This window comes from Equus przewalskii, chromosome 13 (assembly GCF_037783145.1).
Source record: "Equus przewalskii isolate Varuska chromosome 13, EquPr2, whole genome shotgun sequence".
Lineage (NCBI taxonomy): Eukaryota > Metazoa > Chordata > Mammalia > Perissodactyla > Equidae > Equus > Equus przewalskii.
The window spans coordinates 20,579,667-20,605,320 of record NC_091843.1 but is presented as its reverse complement, the minus strand read 5'-3'; the positions used below and the strand labels follow the sequence as shown (position 1 = coordinate 20,605,320).

Here is a 25,654-nt window from a genome sequence, read left to right as displayed (position 1 = left end):
TCAGGTTCAACAGTAAATAGCAAATGATTGCCATACAATTTTGCACTCAACTTTTTTAAAGTCCAAGCCAAGTTTTTCAAAGTGAGCTCTGTTGACGACCATGGCAATGAAAATGAATGGGGCCTTCAGAATACACCATCTCCGGTGGTCATAGTCCCCTCAGAGGAACTTTTGAGGAGAGTGAAGCAATTAGTTTTCTCAGCACCCTAAACATCAGTTACTACCATGTCTCCCTGATTCCACTCCTTTTACATTGAGCTCCAGCCACACCCAATGAACTTCTGGTGGTTCTTTCTCCACGTAGAGTCTTCCCGTTTGTAGTTCATATGGCTGGCTCCTTCTCACCATTCCTCAGATCTCTATGTAAAACTCCCTTCTCAGAGAGGCCATTCTGAGTTACCCTGTCTAAATTAGGCCTCTCCTTCTAGTCTTGTATAACAGCAACTTGATTATCTCCTTCAGAGCACTTACGCATGCACACACATCCACATAGAAATCTTATGGGTAGGTTTCTGTTGGAGTCACCGTAGCGCATAACTCAAGGTAGTGCAGGCAGTAGGCACCTAAGTAGGAATAAACACACGGAAGAAAATTTGGGTAGTGGTCCTCTGGTTTAGTGCTCCATTATCATGTTGCAGTCTCATTTCTTAGATGGGAGGGTTTGGACTTTCTGCATTTTGATCATGACTGTTTTGTTATTGTTTTCCTTGATTTAATTTTTCGTGATTGAGAAGTGAAATATCATGAAAAAAATTTAGGAATAATATTTTAGCTGAATTTTAGGAAATACAGTTTAACAAAAGTGGTTTGTAAATTACCAGGCACAAAAGATCACATCTTCAGTGCTTCATTCATTAACAAAAGTTGATTCCGTGCCTACTAGAAACACTAGTTTCCAAAACGAAGCTCTTCTGAGATGAAAGAGAATTCTGCCTAGGATTTCATTCTTCTTTCCGTGATATAAAAATTCTGCCAAACGTACTTACTGAAGGCTCACCTTGGTGACCAGTTAGTGAAAATCTGGGGATCAAATCTATCTACCATCCGTAAGGAACTTGATGAACGTGGATGAGCTATTTCTATAGCCACGCCCGTCTGTGGAGCGTTTGCCAGAGAACACAGGACACAAAGTTGCCAGGACCCCTTGCAAACAGGTCAGAGACCCTCGGTTCTGACACATTTTACTCTCTCTTCTCACAGGACGGAAAATGAGGTTCAAAAGGGGTCAATTCACCAAGCACTCAACACCTAGTCTCGCAGTCTAAGCTTTTCTAAAATACCCAATGTGGGTAAGAAACCTACTTCTTCATAATTATAAAAGTTAGTAAATATGTACCATATATCAGAAGAAATAATCTTGAAAACTGAGAAAAGCTATGGAGTCACCAATTTTTAATATTTAGTATCCAGAGTGCAAATTGATGTGACAGGCATTTTGCTTGCGACTAAAGTGAAAGGCAAAACGAAATTCTTTGTACTCAAGCAGATCACCTTATAAGCAGAATAAATCAAGCGAATGGATACATGGTTACTAGGAAGTAATCTTATCCGTTAATTCTCAATAGATAGCGGCAGTTCCCCAGATGTGGCCTGAGGACCACTGGGGAGCCCCGGGATTCATTCAGGGGAACTGCAAGGTTCCACCCTTTCCAACCACACATCCCCGAGGTCCAAGTTTTTTTCATGTACTTCCATCAAAACAATATAGCACAGTAGACTGAATGCAGAAGCGAGTAAGGGAATCCAGCTGTATTCTATTAAGCCAGGTAACAGAGATTTTCAAAAATACAGAACAATGCCACTCATCACAAATTTCTATTTTGGAAAATACAGTTTTCTACAAAATTGTAATTTCACAGGTAATAGGTTTGTTATTATAACACCAATTACTATTTTTAAAGTTTCTCAGTTTTTATTCTGAATACTTTAAGTATTGATAGATATGATCCACATAAACAAAAGCTCTTTGGGGTCCTCAGTAATTGTTAAGGGCATAAAGGGGGTTCTGAGACCAAAGTGCTCCATGTATTGACTCTCTCTTATCTCGTTACAAAATGGGAAAGAGTGTGCTTGGAGCATGTAAAGAACACAGCTGCAAGACATACGGGTAAGACATACGGTTAAGAAAAATCAAAAGGAAAAGAAATGTAGGGTTTCCTAGTCCAGAACTCAGTTATTTAAAGTAATGACACCTATTTTAAAGAGTAACAAATGAAACCCATGTTTGCCAATCAGGACTTTGAAATCCCACCAAAATCCGTGGGCAGCCAAGCGTCTGAATTGGCTGCGTGCTGACTGCCCACCCATTGGGGTAAAGCATAAGTACAGCGTGAAGCCTTGCCAGGAGCTACTTACTGTGTCTGTGAAGAACAACACATTAGCAAGGTTGCCATTATTAAAGAAGGAAGACACACAAGAATTAAGGTCATAATGAGTTAAAAGTAAACAAAAAACCCACTTCCATGGATGGTTCTTTTTTGTAGTCTTGCTATCTGATTGCATACCTGGGTAGTAGAACAGCAAGATGCTAGTCAACAAAACTGCAAGAAGTCAAAAGAAAATTGAGATCTCTGCTGCTTCTAAACGCTGAGAACATTCTGAGGGTTATTTGTGTGACAAGAGCTCACTTCCATAGTTCTCTCCATCACATCTGCACTAATGTGCTAAGTAGAAGTGAGTCAGTACATTAAAAAAACAGTTCATTTACAATTTCCTTGTCTGTTAAAAAAAGAAAGTGGAATTAAATTCAGGCAGACAGGAAAATCTTCCATTAGAAATCCACTCATTAGAGTCTCTCAGGCTTTCTTAACTACATACTGCTTTTAGGAATAAAATAGGAATATGAACTTTCAGGTTTGCTGTGTAGACTAAACAACAGGCATGTGAAGTGTCTCACAGTGACTGGCACATAGGAAGTTCTTGATAGGCAAGTACTTTACATAAATAGTAATAAAAATGGGAGGCAGAGAAACATTTACAACATATGTATGTCAGGGCTGGTGGATCTCACTGACTACTTCATTTAATTATCCAACACTTCCAGATTTTGAGTTCATTTTAGAAAAAGGTGTACCAGGCCCAGAGAAGTCAGGTGAATTGATCAAGGTGCCACAGAGATAGTGAGTGGTTGAACTGGGATTACATCTGTCAGGTTCCAAGTCCACGCTCTTTCCACAATGCAACACTGTCTCCCAGGAGAGGGGAAATACAAAGCCAATTTATTTCAGAAATCTATTTACCATAAGGTATGCTCTGCGCTTAGGACAGTTAGCTTTATTTTACTAATGTATTTCATAAGTACTTGAGAAGAAAAAGTATTAACCCTTCCCTCCAAATATAAGTAACTATCGGCCTCAACTTATTAGTTACCATCCCCAAACCAACAGCATTATAGCTATCATTTGCGCAATTTATCTTAAACAAAAAAGGAAACATCCGAAGTACTATACAAGACCACTGTACATTTATGGCTCCTAACGATCAGAAGTAAAAAAAATTCCAAGAGGAAAAACAATGAATCTGGAGCGCCAGTGGAGACTCACTCATTATATATAAATTGCTAGAATGGTAACTATTTCCCACTCCCCCACCCAAAATATTAGGCAGAATGAAAGACAACAGAAGCTGTTGAAAAGGGAAAGGGTTTTAGAAGAGGTAGAAGGGAGCCCAACAGATTATTAAACTATTTTCTTGACAACTCCAAATGATTTTGGGGTATTCGAACCTTTCTTTGAAGTATCACTTAGTAACCCTTTCAGAGACAAATCATTAAATTGGATGGACCCCCAATGAGGCACTTATTTTTCCTCCCTCGTGGGCTCTGAAATAAAAAATTCTGGTAAGATAGCAAACTGTACGCTGAGGTGCAATAACAACTGAGATGGGGACTACCTTCCGTTCTCAGAGACAGACCACAGGAAGAAGGCATAGTGCAGAAAACGCTTTAAGAAATGAATCTTAATATTAGAAAAAAATTTAAACACAAAAGCTTAGAAACAAAATATTTATTTCCTCTGAGAACCATGTATATTTGAAAGGTGACGCTATAGTTCTCAATTTAAAGGAAAAATTCATTTAAGATTAGGAGTTTTAAATATCATGGAAGATTCTCTCCATGCTGCCACCAGAACCTGGCTTGATTGCTGTGAAGTAACAACACTTGAAAGCTCCTATTCTTTGAAACTCATTTAAACACACTGAATTGTTGAAAGATTAAAAACCGCAGTCAGCTAATTACGCTCACTCTCATCTCTTATTCAGCAAATGAATCACTTTTCACTACCACTTAGCTGAAGTACATGAATTTCTGCCTAATTAGAAATGTTGTAGATGGAACATTAGCAAGAATGGAGCGGGTCAGGATATCTTTGCTGCTTCATTTTTAATTCCTAACAGTAGAGTCTGATAGGAAGAATAGCGAAGTCATTAAATAATTTTCAATTATTTATAAAAATTACTTTGCCCAAATTATAATTATTTTTTCCCCAAATGGTCTCAAATATCTAACAGAATGAAAGAAAAAGAAGATCAACATTGATTTTAACGAACATTTTAATGTTATGTATAACAGAACATTATGAATACACTGGAAACAAAGTTTTATCAATTTAATAAAAAAAATTTCAACACAAAGTGGGGAGGTAATAATTTGATACCTATATTATAGTATTTACTTTAAAAAATATTCCCAGCTTGAGGGTGAAACAATTAATTTTGCATTCCAAACTCTAGAATCATGATTTTCATGTGAGCTTAATGCAGAATTACAGCAGGAAAACAAAAACATTTTAATTAATTTCCTTTATTTGCCATTAAATCAATAAAATCTTTGACTGCTACAGGTCTCCTTTAATAATATATTTTTAACTCCTCTCTATTGGAACCATATCGCTAATGCCATACTATATACACTCAAAACCAAAACAGTATGTATAAAATCTAAACGCCAACATCGTTGAGTTCTAACATTTATATTTAACGTAAGGTTTTAATGGATTTTTACCTTTTCAAATTTTTGAAAAGACATCAAAAAATAAAAATAAATATTTTTCTCGACTGTTCCTGTGAAATGGTGGCTACAGGGATAAACACGGAAGGAAGCCTTGCCAAGTTAATCACTGCAAAGTAAATAATGACTGCCAAAAACAAACAAAAATACTGGAGGGTTTTTTTTTTCTTTTAAAGGAAACCATACAGCAGTCCTGAAAAAAATATTTTTCCTAGTTCTGCACAGGACAATTATAGCAGAAGATATGGAAAAAGTCCCATAGTTATCACCAATTGCTTAAAGAGGTTTTGTTACAATAAAAATTTGGATAGTATAATAGCAGTGTTGCTGGAATATTAGCAAAAGTATATACAGCCCAGTTACCTTTGATTTAGCCATAATCACATATGTATGCCTTTTTTGGACAAAAATATATTTTTTTATAAAAAACTGATCATCCAACTTTAATGATTTCATATATGGACTCAAAGTGGTAGTAAAAGGAACAGACCCAATTATGACAAGGAGATTCAGGGACAGAAAAATCAAGTTCCTCAGGAAAAGAAAAGTATAAAATTAGAGATTCAAACACATTTATTCAGCCCTATTCCAGTCTTCCCACAAATTATGATGTTAAAATGGGCTCTTCAATTTATAAAGGCTTTCGAAGGTCTCACTATCCCATCTGTGGTCTACTGTCACTGGGAAAAATGATTTTGACTGCCTCCTCTGAAGCGCCCATGCCTGGCCGTCTGAAATACTACATATTTCACTTTTATAAAACAGCCTTTTTGGTTCTTTATGTAGGTTTATTGTAATTAATTGATAAAAGAAAGGGGAGTTGATTAGCATTTCCATCCCAACATCACCTATCTGTACCACTAAAAATCCTTCATTCAATCTGCTCCTTTACAATCTCTTATTTGCTAAAGTTGGCGAAATTTGCAAAGGCATCTTGCTTGGGTTGCACAGTTCCAGAAGTCATGGCTAAATTGGGCATGCCCATTCCCATTGTGCCCGTCAGGCCCATCCCAGCAGGTGACATCCCTATGTTCATGTTCATGCCCATCATGCTCTGGTTCATCATTGGAGTATTTCCAAGAGGGGCCATCCCCATGGTGCCAGTCATCACATTGGGCATGCTCATAGGCATGGGTCCTCCCATCATAGGGTTAGTTTGGGGCCGGACAGGAAGCATGTTTGATGGAGAACTGAGGTTCACGGCTCCAAAACTTTGGGTCATCACATTCATAGGTTGTTGCATATCTACCAGAAGAAAAGAGACAAAGAACTTTACCACAATGAATTTTTAAATTCATAGAGCAGAAAAATAACACAATCTTCCTGACCATCAATACTTACAAGCCCCAATAAAATTCTTTTATAGTGATTTTACAAGAGAAGTCAATTAACTCACACTGTTTACTCTTGAGAAATATTCAGTGCCTGTTAGCTCTGGTTTTTCAAAGATGTAGAAAGAGTGAAGAGTGGGCTGGGGGAAAAGATGAGCACTTTAAAATCACTCTTACAAAATCTATTGTTGAATCTGACCTAACAAGTTGTCAAGAGCTATTGTGTATCAAAAGCCTTAAAAAAGTTTACATCCTTTGACTTGCTCTATTTTTAGAACATTATATTAAGGAAAAAAATCACAAGTACAAAGATTTACAAAAATCATGGAGTTATTTCTAATAGCAAAAAGCTGGAAACAATTTTTAACAACTGACAATAGAGGAACTGTACACTGATATGATGGATAACAACAAAGATCTAAATATTTTTTCTTAAGAATATTCAACACAGGAAAAATGATAATGTTGAATGAGAACTTCAAGAAACAAAACAATACAGAAAGAATTATCTTAACATTAAAAATATAGTTAGAAAAGATGGAAAGAAATATGAACTAAGAGTGATTATCCCTGGATTATGGAGTTCAGATGATTTCTGTTTCCTTGTCATATATATTTACCAGTATTTAAAAAAATTTTCTACAACACATTTTCATTTTAGTGATCAAGCCCCCAAAACTCAACACAATAAAATAAATGTTATCATGCCAAGAATACAAAGAAATTCAATGTGCCAGGAGGGATATCAAGTGTTCCATGAAAAACTCTCAAGTGAACACACAGTTGGCCTGCACACAGTGGTGTTATGTATTTTACCTTCATGGTTTGAAGTAGTCCTGGTATCAGGGCAAAACGTTCTAAGTACACAAAGGAAAGGGATGTCTTGTGGTAACTTACTCTGTTGTTGAATCATTGTATTGAGCGATGGTTGCTGGGGTTTGGAAGGCTGCATACCAGGTAGTAAGTTGTCTAGGCTGATGTTTACACTGGGGTCAGACCAAGTAGAGGGCAGGGTTTTGCTGGCTGACTTCTGGACCATATCTGTATTCTGATTATAGAGAGGATTAGGCTTCTGCAGCACTGTGCTAACATTTTGCAAAGGCTGGAAAATAGAAAAATGCTCTAAAAATTAAGCATCTGCTCTATAAAGATTATCAAATGGCAATTTCATCACAATAACTCCAAATATATACTAGACTTTGTTATAACTCCTGAAACCAAAAAGAACCAGAAATATGCTATGCTAAGGTTGTCAATATCCTGAATCACTAGCTTTCCAAAAATGTTCCTCTGAAGTCCAAATAATGCTTGGTGTGGGAAAAACCAACATATTTACACTAACAATTATCCTCCCGTCACCCAAAGTCTAGAAGCCACTATCCCAGAACAACTACCAACTAAAGGTTAGCACAGCTTCAAGGAAATACACAAGTGGAAATTTATTCTTCCAAAATGGAATTCAGGATATAATTTCTCATGCTATAAAAAGCAAAACTGGAGCCGGCTCAGTGGTGCAGTGGTTAAGTGCGCACGTTCTGCTTTGGGGGCCTGGGGTTCGCTGGTTCGGATCCCGGGTGCGGACCTGGCACCATTCAGCAAGCCATGCTGTGGCAGGCGTCCCACATATAAAGTAGAGGAAGATGTGCACGGATGTTAGCTCAGGGCCAGTCTTCCTCAGCAAAAAAGAGGAGGACGGCAGCAGATGTTAGCTCAGGGCTTATCTTTCTCAAACAAACAAAAAGCAAAACCATCAAAACATAAAATTATATTTCATCTATCCTGACTGACATTTCCCTGCTCTGTGTACATTTCTACTGCCTAAAGCACGCAACACTAGTGGAACTCAATATATGTGGACCAATTCAGGAGAAATGAGAAATTCAGGAGAAAGAAGCAGAGGTGTCTGGTAGTTACTAAGGGTAACTGTGAAAGGACAGAAAAAGGGAAAAGACTAGGAATAGAAAGAAGAAATTAAAATGTACCAATGCAAAGAATCACAACACAGTTGTAATTAAGGTTGCAAATAAGTAGATTAGCTTTATGTTTAGGAAACTCAAACTGGCTTGGGATTGTTCAGTGGTGAACAGTTCAATTTAATGGTATTAGTGTAGTTTCCATGCCCATTTTCTTAATGTTAGGTCTAATTTCTGTTATATAGAGCCGTCACCTTTCTGCTTCTTTCTTCTCTTCCTTCATCCTAACACCTCAAAGAGCAGAAGCTACACATTAAAATAAGCAATTAGCATCATAAAGAAATATTCTGAACAGCTTGAATCAAAAATAGTAAGTTCCTGATACAACTCAGACATATATTCTAACCCTGCACTTTTTCTGTTCCAATTCTAAGCTAATATTAGGTGACATAGATTTAACTATAAAAAAGCGAATTAAAAAGCTCTCATTTAGTTGTTTTTATTTATGAAAATGAGAGTGAAGAGCCTATATAAACTATGTAATAGAGCAGGCCCAGAATAGGGAAGAATATTCATCATTTTAGAGAATGACTTCCTATATTAGCAATGATTGTTTGCAACCAATTAAGTGACACATTTTAAAGGATATGACCAGAGATTTTACTGAGTGAATGCTGACCATGGGTGAAGCAATATCTCTATTCTTTCTTTCTAAAAAATTTTTTTTAACTATTAAATACAAATTTATTAAGTCAACAAATTTTCAGCAATTGCCTCTGTGCAAGCCACTATGCTTGCCTTTGCATGGACTATAAGATGGGTGAGAAGGCCGTGTCCTGCAGAACCCAAATGACTATGCCAGGGGCAAGAGGGTAAGGTAAACACAACGAGCAAAAGCAATCTGTGTATCACTTGCTTATTTTTCTGTTTTATGGTAATCTACTATTAGATCAGTTAGAGCACCTCCAAGGTTAGGAACCACAATTTCCAAGGGAGGCAGACAACTTACCTGTGATCTTGACATGGGCAAACCCAGCCCTACTGTATTAGAGCTCATCATAGAGAAATTCATACTCTGGGAAGATGTCATGGTTGCCTGGGACGAGCCCATAAGATCAAATAGGTCTGAAGAATTTGAGGCAGCTGGAGGTGGGCCTAAAGCTGGTTGCGAGCCACTGACAAGTTCTACAGCTGGCTGTGAGGCAGTGCCGAAGAGTTCACCACTGGCGGCAACAGGGCCCGACTGGGCTTGGTTAAAGGCACTCCAGTCACCAAAGTCTCCATTCCCACTTGTTGCTGTTACTGAGAAAGAAAGCACGATAAGGGTAAGAAACTTTCTGAAACGCACAGAACAACTATAACAATCTATGAACTGAAACAAATTAGAGCTGATCTATGTCCATCCAGATTAACATCTGAAGATACCATCTCCATCTGGACATTATTCTTTCTCATGAATATTCCATGAGTGTTAACGAGTAGGCAAAGGAAAACATAAAACTCCCACATATAAAGTAAAATCCATCTCTTGCCAGGTCTTAGGTGACACAGAGAAATTACAATCAAAATTTCCCTTCAATCTAAGTTTGCATATCAAATACGCTTCCAGCTAAACCAATATGAACTAGCCAGAGACCCCAAAAAGCAAGAAGAAAATTCTAAACTGGTTGAACTTTGTGCTGGGAGATTCAGAATCTTCATGCGAGGAGACAGTAAAATCAGAGCATTCAACTAATTTCGTTCATTCATTATTTGGAAAGGTTCAAAGAGAAATCAAACTATGATTTATACCACTTCATGTAAATAACCCCCCAAATTCATGAGATTAAATTTATAAAAAAACAAAACAGAAAAGCATGGAGAAAAAATTCAATAAAATTAAGAGCAGGATTAGTAAATTTCTGTAAGAAGTTCTCACCCATTTGGCCATGCTTCCGCTAACACAAGGGCTACAGATAGCCACAATATAACCTTAGTACACTGCTGCTTCAAATGGGACTGTTCAATTTATTTACTTAAATAAAAAGTGGGGTATAGTCTTAAGAGGGGAACTCATGCTAATATAAAAATAAATAAATAAATAAAACTCTATCACTACCCTTTGAAGTATAATTATAACAAGTTTAATGGATTCAATGATAAAAAAATTGACAATAGGTTAATTAATAGACTATAATATTTAAAAGCATAACTTTTGTACCTTACTAGCTGTGTGACAAGCTACTTAACCCTCTCTGTGCTGCACTTTTTTTGTGCGTGTGTGTGTGAGGAAGATTGCTGCTGAGCTAACATCTGTGCCAATCTTCCTCCATTTTTGTATGTGGGACACCACCACAACATGGCTTGATGAGCAGTGTGTAGGTCCGCACCCAGGATCCGAACCAGAGAACCCTGGGCCACTGAAGCAGAGCATGCGAACTTACCCAGTATGCCACTGGGCTGGCCCCAAGTGCTGCACCTTTAAAAAAAACCTAAATTGTGAAGATTAACTAATACATAGTAAGTAGCACTTACTGTTTGCTATTGTTACTCTGGATTAACTGTGAAAAGACAGGGGAGAGAGACGGCACCGCACTCTCTCTCTTCTAGGTATGCCAAGTAATAGTGTAAGTCAAGCTTCTGTCAATTCTGCATACATAATATTAACTATTTGGAACACAATAAATATAAAGGCAAGTGGTATCTAAAAAGTTTTTTTAACTAGGCTAGATATAATTCTAAACCTTTCTTTAAGAAAGGGACAAATAGGTAAACATGAATTAATGAAAGTTGAAAAAGCAAAGGTGAAGAAAGAACTACATATAAACTGTCACCTGAAAGTGAGTAGCATGTATTTCCAAGTTAATTAACACCATCTCTTTGCACTCCATGTTCACTTACAAGTTGGAAAGACATTTTGTCTAGCCTAAAAGGTAACCAACCACTGCAATACTGTCTCATTATGCTAAACATCAAAAGAACAATAACATTAAGTCTTTAAAATTATATTCTTCTATTACCATACTAAAATGTAAGCACCCTCTAAAGAGAAAATAATTTGCTTAGAAAACCCAAGCTCTACTAGCAATTTAATACAAGAACTGGGCTGATATTCATTACCTCAGGGTTTTACTAAAACTTGTCTTTGATCTTCTTTACAAGAGAGACTGAATTAAGAATTTCACAATTAGTTCTATATATTAAACAATTTAAACTAATTTAAGCAAGACTGATGGATAAAGGTAAACTTTATACTGATTTTCTATTTGCTTGATCTATATACAACAGAATAAGAATGGAAACTGGGGCAAAAACGTGTTGCCCCATCTGAAAACTTTATCTGAGATGATTAATCATGGGAGGAAGAGATTTCTAGTGGGGCATATATTGTTCAGAAATGATTAATCATTGCTGCAACAGTTTCAGTCCCTTGTGTAATGGTGATCAGGTTATATTAATCACATGCATACAGATAAAGAGATGTATCACTTAGCAATATTAACATATTCAAATTATTTGCATAGTAGGCAACTTTATATACATAAAAACTTTGAGAATTATATGGGCAGTCTGTAAAATTAGGGCAATGTTTATCTTCCACTTTGCTTTGCCTTAAGTAAGGTATTAACCCTTACAAGGCATAACCACACTTCTAAAATGAAGCAGTTAATTACTCCACAATTCTGGTTTCTGGAAAATACTTGGAATTTACAAAAGTAGGCTGTCAAAATAACCCTAAATCACACTAAAAACTATGCATCTTTCTTCCTAAATCCTAAACCAGACATTACTAAATATAAACTTTAATCCAATTAATGTAACAGCAATAGATAACTCTATTTGAAATAAATATTAAGACTAATTCAGTTAAATCACCTCTTTCCTTCCTGCCTCACCTCATGTTGAAGTTTTGGTTTTTTCCTTTTGGTGAGGAAGATTGGCTCTGAGCTAACATCTGTTGCCAATCTTTCTCTTTTTGGTTGAAGAAGATTGTCGCTGAGCTAACACCTGGTCCAATCTTCCTCTATTTTTTTGTATGTGAGACACCCCCACAGCATGGCTTGATGAGCAGTGTGTAGGTCCATGCCCAGGATCTGAACCCGCGAACCCGGGACCACTGAAGCACAGTATGCAAACTCAACCACTATGCCACTGGGCTGGTCCCAACATTTTGTTTTTGTTTTTTGTTGAGGAAGATTCACCCTGAGCTAACATCTGTTGCCAATCTTCCTCTTTTTGGTTGAAGAAGATTGTCGCTGAGCTAACACCTGGTCCAATCTTCCTCTATTTTTTTGTATGTGAGACACCCCCACAGCATGGCTTGATGAGCAGTGTGTAGGTCCATGCCCAGGATCTGAACCCGCGAACCCGGGACCACTGAAGCACAGTATGCAAACTCAACCACTATGCCACTGGGCTGGCTCCAACATTTTGTTTTTGTTTTTTGTTGAGGAGATTCACCCTGAGCTAACATCTGTTGCCAATCTTCTTTTTTTCTTTTGCTTGAAGACTAGCCCTGAGCTAACATCTGTGCCAGTCTTTCTCTGTTTTGTACATGGGACACCGCCACAGCATGCCTGATGAGTGGAGTAGGTCCATGCCTGGGATCCCAAGGCCCTAACCTGGGCTGCCAAAGTGGAGTATGCGGAACTTGTAACCACTCAGCCACAGGGCCAGCCCCTGGCTCCAAGATTTTTGTAGTTAAACTTTTAGTATTATCTCTCAAGCTTCAGACTGATGAGATTTTACAGAAAAAATACTACAGCCAGACACTTTACAACCTTAAAAAAAAAAAAAAGACAAAATAACTAACTTACTAACTTAGGCCCTTTTCTACACGCTTCTATGGACATTATCTTTATAAAGAACCATGCCAAGTAGCATGACTCCCTATTTTAGAAAGTTGGAGGCTCAGAGGCTTTCCCAAAGTTAAACAGCTACTACAGTATATGGCAGAGGTAATAAGATAAAAATATTAAAAAACAGAGAGAGAAAAAAGACAAGTCTTTCTTCTCAATCCTTGATATTTAAGCCTATATTCTGCTTGGGGGTAGGCTTTTTTTTGGTCCTTTTTTTAGTTGAGGTATAATTGACATACAATGTTATATTAGTTTCAGTTGTACAACATAATGATTTGATATTTGTACATACTGCAAAATGATCACTACAATGAGTCTAGGGCATTTTCAAATTTCTAGTCTAACATGGATGAGGAAGTTTTGCCTGAGGTTCAACTGCTCACTGTTTAGGATGTGTCAAAATGAAGTTCAGTTATTTTTCATGGAAATGCTCTTGAGATACCTAAATTACAAAGAAATAAATTTTAGTAAGATACTCTGCCCAATCTGAATGTTCTTGAATTTCATTCATAAAAATCATGTAAGCTAAACATAAATCATAATAATCTTACTGCTAAAATAAGATTATTTATATTTATTCACATTGTCCCCCCCAACAAAAAAAAGGCTGAGAGTCACTTATGAATAAGGGCAATTTTATTTAGGTCTACCTGAGTAGTTTGCAACCAAATTTATTCATTTGGCACACTTAAGGCACTGGCTCAATAAAACACCTTAGGAATTATAAATACTACAAGGAGAAAAACACCAAAAAGAAGTAATCTGGGGGGAGAGGGGGTTGCTTGTGCTGACAATCTTTTCACTGCCCCTAGAGTTCTGGCCCACCAGACTGTATCATACCTTGGGAAGGGAAACTGCTTGATGCAGCAGCTGAACTGAAGTCAGCAAATCCTCCAAATAAATCAGCTGATCCTCCTAGAAATTAAGTACGAGGAAAAAGTTAAACTGTCAGAACCACAGAATAATTGATAGCAATTTCAGGAAGTCATTTTAACACCACATTTAACCCCAATAATAGCAGCCCCAGACCCACCATAAAGGCCAGTTTGTTGACCTAGGTTTTCATGTCACCATGTCCCCTTGAAGCTACCACAGACTCTCTTACATTCCTCAGTTCTATATCTAGTAAGATACTGACACTACAACTGTGGTTAAAGGTATCCCTCATAAGCACTTCACGAACATAAGATAGGCATGCAGTTTATCCAGCCAACTATGCTCTTTATCAGAATCTTTAATGGATGCTAAAACCTGGGTAAAATGTTGCTGGGGAATAAGACAGTCACATATTCTTAAAACATCACCCCACAGATGACTTATTAAATACAAGGGGATGAAACTACTTTTACAATGGAGAAATCGGATGGATACCACCTTAAACACCTGATCAAACTTAATGCCACTAATAATTGGACAAAATAGTATTCATGGACCTTCTAATGTCAAAGACTGAAGAAGAGATCATCACCCATGTAGAAATTCCTTCCAAAAACATTTAAGCTGAATCTAATCACGAGGAATGAATCAGACAAAAACAAATACAAATCAGAGGGACATTCAGCAAAACAATTCTCAAGACTCTCCAGAAAACTGTCAACATCTTTTTAAGAGACAAAAGACTGGGACTGCTGTAGATTAAAGGAGCCTAAAGAAATGACACAAGTAAATGAAATGCATGATGCTTGATTGGACTCCAGATTTTCTGTAAAGTGCTATCCTGAAATAGCATAATTGAGACACATTCCAATTCGGAAATTTGAATATGGTCTGTATTTTAGACAACAATACTGTTTTAACGTTAAATTTCCCAAGTATGATAATTTTATTGTTGTAAAGGAGAGATAACCTTGTTGTAAGCAGATATATGCTGAAGTACTTTAGGAGCAAAATGTCATGATGTTTGCAATTTTCTCTCAAATGGTGTACAATAAACAAACAATGTCAAAAAAGAACTAGAGAGAGAAATAAAAAAAAATGTGGCAAATTTTCTGTAGGTTTGAAATTTTTTTAAAGTAAAAAGTTAGGAGGGTCTGGTCCCACGGCTGAGTGGTTAAGTTTGTGCGCTCTGCTTTGGTGGCCCAGGATTTCGCTGGTTCGGATCCTGGGCGCGGACATGGCACCAGTGGTCAGGCCATGCTGAAGCGGTGTCCCACATGCCACAACTAGAAGGACCCACAACTAAAAAAAAATATACAACTATGTACTGGGGGGATTTGGGGAGAAAAAGCAGGAAAAAAAAAAGAAGCTACCAGTTGTTAGCTCAGGTGCCAATCTTTAAAAAATAAAAACAGGGAAAGGGGCCAGCCCCGTGGCTGAGTGATTAAGGTTCTGCATGCTCTGCTTTGGCGGCCTGGGTTCACAGGTTCAGATCCCAGGTATGTACCCACTCCACTCATCAGCCATGCTGTGGGGGCATCCCACATATAAAGGAGAGGAAGACTGGTGCAGATGTTAGCTCAGAGCTAATTCTTCCTCAATGAAAAAAAAGAGGATTGGCAATGGATGTTAGCTTAGGGCAAATATTCCTCACAAACCGCCCCCCCCCACCAAAAAAAAATTGGGGAAAAGCTTCAAGTTGATTTGTACAAAATCAGCTTTAATAGTTATAGGAATAAAAATGAATGCAATGATTTTGATGGATTAATTTTTCTATTCTATACTCCATGAACAAGCAAATACTGGTATTTTTAATACCCGAAAAAAATAATAGTTTTGCTGCTTCTAGACTGGTGTTTTTAAAGGGGGTGAGATCCAAATCGTAAGGCTTCAAATCAATCTGCATAACAGCACATCTCTATATGGGTAAGAATATTTACTTTTGTCTACAATTTGAACACTAATATATTAAATTTCAATATTCTATTTCTCTCCAATTCAGCTATCAATGAAACTGCCAACAGCCAAAAGATCTAAAACCTTAAATAGTTGTCCTTATTTTTGTTTGTCTTTAAAGATTTCACCTAAGAGTCACAACCTTAGAAGTTTAGAGCAGCAGTTCAATTATGGTGCTTTTAGCATTATGCGAACATTATATAGGTTACATCACAGCTGCTTAGCCTGCAGTGCTTAGAAACTAGCCAGGTGGGACTGGAACATCTGGGCTGCACTCAAACACCACCAGGGACAGCTTCCAACATCTGGTGCCATTTCTGAATTGTCTTATCGCTGCAAGACATTCTGCCCCATCTGCTACACTCAACTGGGTTAATTAAACTAGAACCATCTCCCCTTCTTAATAAATGGCCAGCAGTAATAAAAGGAACAAATCAGTTTCTGATACATGTGTACCTGGTATTTCGTTTTAATGCACATTACTGTAGTCAACTATCAGCAGATATAACTAATTCCTCATTCCTTCACCTCATTACAGATGCACATATTCCCATATATCCTCATTTATCATTAACTAACTCCCACCAAGGCCAAGGTTCTCCACTCCTGCCAACACTACAGCTCCCATGTCCACTTCTGCTTTATCCAAAGGATAGTATCAGGCATTCGTTTTTCTCTTCTTTAAAGATAGACACATGATAAAATGTGACGAGGTGCACAAAAGATCAATGAGCTACATTTTTAAACTTTATAAACAAGTACATATATTAATAAAAACTAGCAGAGACATGAATGTTGCAAACAGTTGCTGCTTAATATTCATAAATTTGTCTTCTGTAATGTTCCTTCATGTTAAAAATATTGATCAAAGTATACTGTTAGGTAACAGAATGATAGTTAATCATTTACTATAACATTAAGGGATTTGAAAATTGAAGATTATTTTAATTTGCTTTACCCAAGCAGTGAATAAACATCAATATGTAATTTATTATGCCAAACAAGTCAGGGATTTTCAAATCTTATTCAGTCTGGGCTACAAAGAAAATTCAGGCTGCAGATAAAAGCACTGAATACGGTAGATTTCAACTTCAAACTGGGTAAGATATTTTATTTTTGTCATATCCTGAATTTAATATTTCAGATAATTACCTACTTTGGTTATTCCACTGCTCTATCTTCTAACAACTAAACTGAAATTAAACTATGTTTGTAACTTATCGATAGCAAATATTATTCCTCTCCATCTATACTATAGGGAGTCTGATTACAATGTGACTAATTGAAGAACACTGGGAGAAAAGAATGGAAACATACATAGGTATTTTACAAATAGAAGCCACCTTTCCTTGAAAATGATTTAACTTTAATCTTTTGAATTGCCACAGATTATGCTTCTACTTGTGTTTTACACAATGCGACCTTCAACTTTAAAAACTATCTTAAAAATTAAAAATCTCTTTACTTCACTTAGGAAAAGTTTCTCCCTTCTAGGAGGAACTATCCATACCTATATGCATGATGTTATTCATACCAAGGCCTTAAATTCAACAGAAATTTTCTATACTTAAGCATTTTCCCAGTTAACTTCTATCTAAGGGAATTTTAAATAAAAGTCTACCCAAAATTGCTGCATGTGGAAGACTGCTAAATTGCAGAGCTATCCTTCAAGATTCCCACATGAGAGCTGTCATTATAAATGAACCATTTCCATCTGCCTTTCCAGGGCAGCAAGAAGGTTATTTACAATCACCAGCTGGGAACGTGTATTTTCTAAAGCAATACTGTGAACAGGAAAAATACAGTTAAACTTGACAATGCTTAAACTACAAACGGAAATTTTCTTCAACAGAGAAGTTAATCTAGATTACGTTACAAAAAAACAAACGTTTGCATGAAGAATTCTAATATATATAAAATTAAAAGAAATGATAAAATGCAAAAAAATTGTAAATATATGACAAAAATTTATACATATAAGAAGATTTTTAAAAATAAGGATGAACTCCTCCAGTTACAAAAATGGACATAGGACATGAATAGACAAGTTACAATTGGCCTATAAAAACATGGAAAGTATTCAAACTCAGTTATCAAACAAACGCAAAATAAAATGAAATACTATTTTCTCCTTAACCAAAGTGGAAGATTTTGAAAGATGTTATTTTACTACTTAATAACAAAAAAAATTCGGAAAAAACCCCACAAAACCTAATGTCCAAAAAAATAAGAGATTGATTGGTTAAATAAATTATAGCATATCCATAAAATGTTAAAATTATAAAGCAACTAAAAGGTCTGTAAAAGACGACCAACTATCATAAGGAAATGGTCATGAAATCTTGGGTGAAAAGTAGTTTACAAAAAAAAAATCCTTGTCTGGAAGCCTGAAAAAGATCTGTTCCATAATAAATGCTTAAATAATAATACTGAGTATACAGAAAACATATTTTTAAAAAAGAGTATTCACCAAAATAATTAATAATTAAACTACGTATCTAAGTCATGGTGAATCACTTGTTTCCCATCAAATTTCTAAAATGAGCATGCATTACTTTTAATTAGTGAAAAGGAGAGTATGTTAAAAAATTTTACTTTTTGGAAACTTGGTTCAAACAAGACATGTTCCAGGGAAATTGTAATACATGAGTTGCTGTACTGAGGATGTAAAATGGTGGGTTCATATTCATGTAAATATCCTCAACTAATTTTAGTGATTACTGGGTACAAGGCAACAGGTTCAAATGTAAACATAATGAAAATTTTGGATGTGATATACCTTAATCTTTTAACTTTTTTTAACTTAAAAAGGAAAGAGAATTCAGAACATTGCAAATCATGTAACATCTTTCTATTTGTACTGACTGTGGTATAGGTATATTTTTCTCTTCAATCTCACTTACTATACTAGAAAAATAACTTAGGTAACAGTACGTTAATCGAGACCTAACTTCCTCAATTACAAAGGGACAAGGAAGACAACGTGGGCTTTTATAGAGGTAAGGTATATTAAAAAATAAAATGGAATGGTTTTTGGCATTCTATTTCTAATTGGCTTTATTACTCATTTTTTTAAATGTTTACTTAGAAATATACTATATGCAAAAGCCACCATTTGAGGACAGATTTTAAAAGAACATCACCACAGTGGGACATTTATCAAGACAGTCTCAAGTAAATCTTCATGAATAGGTTTCACATGTGTATTTTTAAACTTGGTAGATATTCTACAATGATCTGAAGATGCTTTCACAGATGCTAACAAGAAGGAGGTAATAACACATATAAAAAAGAAAATCTGAGCATTTTCTCAGAGGAGATATTTATCTGATGAGTGTTACAGATGCCATATCTGCTTAGGTTTACAGTTCACGTCCATATTACCTGCATGGCAGTACTATAAATATAGGCACATCTGGTAAATGACACCCAAATGGCATACCAAATAGCAATGCTAATATGCTACATTCTTAGACTTTCTCACGTGTAGGTGCTAAAGATTTAATATCTAATTTTTTTCCCACTGCCGAATTCAATTGAAAATATATTACTAAAACATTTAGAGATTTGGCGTAATGAAATTTATGTACTGATTGGAGGGGCTATGCACAAACTGTTTAAACATACTGCTTCAAATAGGAGATAACTTTAAAAAATAATTCTGATGCCAATCCACATTCAGTTGTTTTTTAGAGAATATTAATATAAAATAAACTTTAAGGCAAGAAACCTTCTAGATCTCATTCAGACTTTGTCTCAATTACTGTATTAGTATTAACTGCTAGTTCTATTTAATTAGTCAATCTACTGTTCGCACTGGAGAAGAAAAACCACTCAAAGGTTTCTTGCCAAGCAAAGGAAGCATGTTGGTATTTAATAATTCTTTCTGTTCAAAGCAATCTTGATATCACTGAGGAAAAAAGTTACACCCACTCATCTGACCTTCCTAGTTAATTCTTCCCTGATTGCTCCATTAAAACTTGCCACAGATGCATGAAAGGGGCTCTTTAACATTTCATGCCAGGAAGTCCAAAATAGGTGTTATTCTGTGTCACAATGTGTGTATTATATGACTACATGCTAACTACCAGTTAAAATCACAGTTAAAATCTTAAACATATAAAAAGACAGCACACAAATTGTTAAACAACTAATGCAGTTGTTTGTAACCTTGGGCATGACAGTTCAATAAAGTTTAAAGAATAATTTTAGGGATCATTATAGTTACAGAAAAGGGGGAAAGTGAATCGAAGAATCTCAGAAACTAGGCTGAACTATATGCCCTATGAAGTTCACTCCCAGTTCAAGAATTTTATGAGAGAAGGCAAGGAGAAGAAACTAACAAGAGACTAGATTAATTACATACACTAAACTATCAATGAAAAGTCATTTCCAACATCCACTTCCACTTCAACACTGATGTAAATTTTAAAACAATTTGGTTTTAAAATACTAGGAACAACAGATTTATTTTGCACATCACTTATATGCCAATCTTGCCATCTACATTTTAATGTGAAATGAACTTTAAAGAGGTTGGGAAAGACTGTCTTTAAATAGAAGTTGTATTTCTTAAGCTGTTGTGATTTGCAGCACAGGAGTTTATTAAAACTCCATCATCAAACACAACCTAAAATATCAATTTTCTTGAAAACAGTTTATAGGGAGTTACTCAAATAAAATCTAGCACATACTGGAAATCAAATTGAAAAAATCATTAATCCTATCTTTGAGGAAATCTTGGTAAATGGATATTTTTATACTGCAGCCCTCTTAGTCAGGTAGGTAGTTACACACTTTCACAGAATGACCCTTTCCTCCAAAGCACTCTGCATGTTTGTAAGTAGGTAACTATTTGTGGCTCTTTGATTAATGCTTACTTCCTCCACTTGACCTTCCCCTGAGGGCAAGAACTCTGTTGTATTAAGCATTATACCTCAAGAACCAGACCAGTGTCTGGTTCAACAAATGTCTGTTGAACAAATGAATGAAAAGTTTAAATGAACTCTAGGTATGGCTGATGTTGAGAGACAGAATTAAGATTTAGGGAAAGAAAGTAAAATGGGCAGAGCAGTACATTCTGCTTGTAAAGAAAGCAAAGGAGCCCAAACACTTAGGGCTGAAGAAATTAAGGAGAGAGAGATTACTGAATTATCAGTCAAATATTTAAGCACTCTTTTTCTTTACTTTAAGCAATTAAACAATTCCCCCTAAATATTGCTCAAGGCTCATTATTTCATACTAAAAATAAATCCAATGCAAAAAAAAAAAATCATTTTTCATTCCATCTTTTATTTGGCATTTAAATAAAATTACTCTGAAATGAAGGTTACTAAAAAGAAAAAGCCTGTGGAAGCTTACCTGTTGACTGGCTAGTACCATCAAACAGATCAACAAGGTCACCAGATGACTTGCTGCTAGGCACTGAAGTCTGAAAACACACACAGAACTAATAGGCTTAGAAAACAAATTTCCACTATTTTTTCTAAATCTGCTCTACTCATCTCTAATCCCCAACTTATGCACAAATACCTGTGATTATCTTAAGTAAGGGTAGTTGTCATCTTCTAAAAAAAAAAAGAAATGACCTTGATTGAATCCTTATGGAGAGGTAAAGTATTTTTAAGTACTTCTATTCCCAGCACTGTAACAGTCCCTAACATCCATACTCTTTTCCCTAACTTCTTTTCTTACTGCATTTCACTCTGGAAAACACACCTTTCAGATCCCACTTAAATCTTAATACTATGTATCAAAATCATCTGAGAAGCATTAAAAAATACATATGCCCCAGCCTTATTACATCATACTGAGTCTTCACTGCCCAGGGTGGGATCTTGGCTGCTACCGTCTTACAAAGTTCCTTCGATAATTTCAACGCATAACAAAATCTGAGAACCACTGGATTAGAGGCCAAGATCTATCCAGCTCTGACGTTCTATGATTCTGTGAACTTTAGCAACATTCACTGTTTGTATACCACACAAGTCAGTATAGTTCTGTTTCTGATCTATCTTGACATCTAATTGTTTCATATTTAGTTCCTAAACTGAAGTGTGACGCTGGCGTTCTAATATAATTTTTCTCTTCTCCATAGTCGTAAGCACCCTGATGCATATATCCTGTATGTTCAATTTATACATGCTAAATTGGAACAGAATTGCTAGGCAAACAGGGAAACACTGTAAGTTCCTAGGCATGTTAATTTGAACTTTGAAGATTAAACTACTATATCGTGGTTCAAAAAAGGCCTTGAGATTGAAAGAGATCCAAAGCAACTGAGTAACTTTTCAAGACTTCAGCCATCCAGACTTTTTTTTGTAGTGAAAAACAAAATCAAAAAGCTTACACTACAAATAGAAAATATTCATGGCAGAGTGACATATGTTCAGGCTGTACTATAAACTGATACTTAAAATCTTTTAAGATACAAAAGTCTCAATTTATCGTTAAAATTACACACTTTGAATATTTTCCTCATGCAACCGTAAATGAGTTCTCCATATAACAGCCATTATGTATTTGGGTTTTATAATTATGACCAGATCCTGTATAGCCATCAGTAAGCCAACTGTATCTACAGTAGAGGAAAACTCAGACCACAGAGAAATAACAGAGGCATTTCTCCTCTTTAACTACGACTAAAGTTGAGTTACAATTTTGAGGTTTTCATCAAAACTAAAAAGATCACAATATGGGTGAAATTACACACCAGTACAAAAGTTATTTGGCAAAAGCTGACAGAGTACTTGTTCTTGCCACCTAGTAGGACTAACTTTATTTTTAGTCACCTACAATTTGAAGGATACAATAGAATAATATTTTCCCTAGCTTTTAGCTACTTCCAATGCAAAGATACGAGTTGGTTAAACACTAGTGAGGAGGGAGTGACAAAAACAATTTAGTCTTTTGGGGCAAATATCCCTCTTTGGCAGATTTCTGTCCAAAGATTAGCTTGCGGCCAGGTATCTAGTAGGTGGATTTCATTTCTGTGGTGAATAAAAAACAAATGAAGAAGGTCTAAGAGGCAGTGCTGCTACTGATCAGTAGTGACCACATAAGTCTCCCTTTACAGGCACCATCTCTATATTAAATGAGACCACTTCCCCTGTACGTCTACTTGGTCCTCTTTTGTCATTTCTTAGAATTTTCAAATACTCCCATGTTTTCCTTACTGAATCTTGTGCTTGGTAACCAGCGGTGGTATCTAGAAGGAAACAGGTGCACTACACTCTGATTCACAACCTTTCCCAAATGAACCAAGAGTGTCATCTTTACTTTTACAGAAAGTGCACAGATAATCATTCAGCAATTGGACAGGTTTCTTCCCCCAAAGAGATTTCTTATTATTAATGACTCTGAGAAATACATGCCAGATGATCTATAATTAATACGATTGCCTAGAAACACCCAAGCCTACTAACGCACTAATTCTAAAGTAATTTATAAGAGTAAAGCCATGTATAATGTGTAAACTTCTGCCATTCCCACCTTAACTGAAGCCTGAGGTGTATGAGTTGAAGCATTCTGATCTGGACTTGCTTTCTCCCCTGTGTAATGTGCTGCTGCTCCAAGATCAATGGTTTTGGAAGGATTTGCTGTGCGTTTGTGTCTGGTTGTGGTGGTCTCTGTGGCCTGTGTGATATGGATATGCTTTGTCGTCACAGTCTCCTCCTCATCTTTGAATTCACCTTTGGGAGATCTGCCTCTTCTCGCTTTCTTTTCTTCATCACTGTCGCTAAAAGATATTAAAAATGAAGCAAAATAATAAGACCAGGGATTATTTTAAAATGGAGCCCTCAGTGATTTGAGCTAAAGAATTTCAAATGCGGTAACTCCAAAGTTCCATACTTTGACTATTTGACAGGGATCAACAGAATGTTACTTAAGCTATCTGAATAATGATATCTGTGTGCTGGGGAGGGGAACTGGGAACTCACCAAATTCCCTAGGTAAGTCTAAAACACTACTATAAAAAAATATTTACATAAATGTGGACAAATAAAAAATGTCTGAAATAATTCAAATGCTTATTATAGATTTAAAACTTAATTAAAAAATAAAATAGCAAGATTATCATCACATCATAATCAACTGATGAGACCCTGGAAACTCAAATATCTACATTTGATGACCATTTTATTGAAACGGATTGTGTGCAAACAACTCGAGTTCCATTTATATAACATAATTCTGCCACTGACTCTCATATACTAATGCAAATACATAATAAAAAAAATTATAATTTCAATGAACACCTTTTAAATATTATCCTATCTGAATTCAAATGATTAAACGCTCATCAGTAACTACAAAAAAATATGAGGTAATACACTTTATGATTGTGCTCTGTCTTACCATAGTAGCAGAAGATCAAACTTTTATATAATTATGAAAACTGCTTTACATAAAACAAATATATTTAAATTGTGAAAGAACACCTTTTCAGGCACATTCAAAAAATGTTTTTTTTCTTTTTCTTTTCTAATAGTGGAAAAGAAAAAAATACGTAATGAGTAAAAAGCTGGGGTTTTTATACACCACGAATTAAAAATTGCAAGCACAGTCAGCATTCGGTTTTTTTCTGGTGCAAGTAGGACAGAGAGAAAAATTACCTGAAATATGTTCCATTACCTATATTACTTAATTTTAGAGTAGGTGGTTTAATTTATAAATATTCTGAAAATAAGACACTTAACATTCTTCTGAAAACTATGACTATTATTACTGATGCAATTTAACTGAGACTAATCTAAAGCAATTTCTACTTAAATATAAAACAATCTGGAACAAGTAAAATCCAAGGATCAAGAAGAACGACTTCTCACACAGAACAAAGGGGTTAAATGTATTTTTATAGATAAGCATTTTAGGAAATCTACAAGTTCTGATTAAGTATTCAAAAACCCTTGTCACTCAGTAATTTCTCAGCAACAAATGACCTAAAGATTCCCACCATCAGTCCTATCAGTAAAACTGAAATTTCTTACCTTTCTGATGTCTACTTTGATTTCAGTGCAAGGTAATTTCTTTACAAGTTAAGAATATAAAACTGACTAGCACACAATGAAGTGGAAGCTTCATATTTGATTAATGCTCAAAAATTCCTGAATCTAACAATGAACTACTAAGTCTGAAATTCTGGTAACATGCCTGAGAGGTGACATGCAACTTGGTCTAAAAATCTACTCTTCTCTCACAAATATTCCAAGATATAAAGTCCCTGGTGTCCCCTTTAGTTACAATAAATAAGACACACTATATTTTCACTCTTTAAACCTAAATGCTCTATATAAATACTGTATATCAAAGATTAGGAACTCTAGCAGATCCCGTCTTGGAGGCAACATACAAAAAAAAATCAAAGGAGAAAGAGGAAAAAAAAAAGAAAAGAATAGGAAGGCAAAGCAAGGGGGAAAAAATTGAGGGTGGACGGGTAAAGGAGAGGAAGTAACAACACAAGAATGTACATAGTTAGATCTCTAACCAGCCTACCTACCTGATTCCTACACTTCTTTAGGAAATAGCAACAGAATATAAATCAAATAAAAAACAAACACACAGGCCATAAGAACATTAATAAGGGAAAAATAGCACAGAATATTTGAAGTAGGTATTGTTTCCCAAAGTTTAGTACTTATTATTACCATATAAATACTCTTTCAGTATAAAACTGCTAGAAATGTAGTTGTAAAATAGATGTATTCAAAGTCCTAAAAATAAATTCTGGCT

At 35.8% G+C, this 25,654-nt stretch overlaps 1 protein-coding gene across 2 annotated transcripts in view; it reads right to left on the bottom strand.

The window, feature by feature from the left end:
* Window positions 1-4,533: 4,533 nt before the first annotated feature.
* The window catches only part of CLINT1 (clathrin interactor 1), a 62,484-nt gene continuing 41,363 nt past the window's right edge, over window positions 4,534-25,654 (bottom strand). Inside the window, exons 7-12 of one of the 2 annotated variants that reach the window (XM_008515084.2) lie at window positions 23,414-23,660; window positions 21,284-21,353; window positions 13,931-14,005; window positions 9,262-9,554; window positions 7,237-7,441; window positions 4,534-6,253 (exon numbers count right to left, since the gene is read on the bottom strand). In XM_008515084.2, coding sequence (XP_008513306.1) covers window positions 5,907-6,253; window positions 7,237-7,441; window positions 9,262-9,554; window positions 13,931-14,005; window positions 21,284-21,353; window positions 23,414-23,660 — 1,237 coding nt within the window. In that variant the 3' untranslated portion in view covers window positions 4,534-5,906. The remainder of the gene's footprint in view (window positions 6,254-7,236; window positions 7,442-9,261; window positions 9,555-13,930; window positions 14,006-21,283; window positions 21,354-23,413; window positions 23,661-25,654) is intronic. The other variant, XM_008515095.2, reaches the window with a different exon arrangement.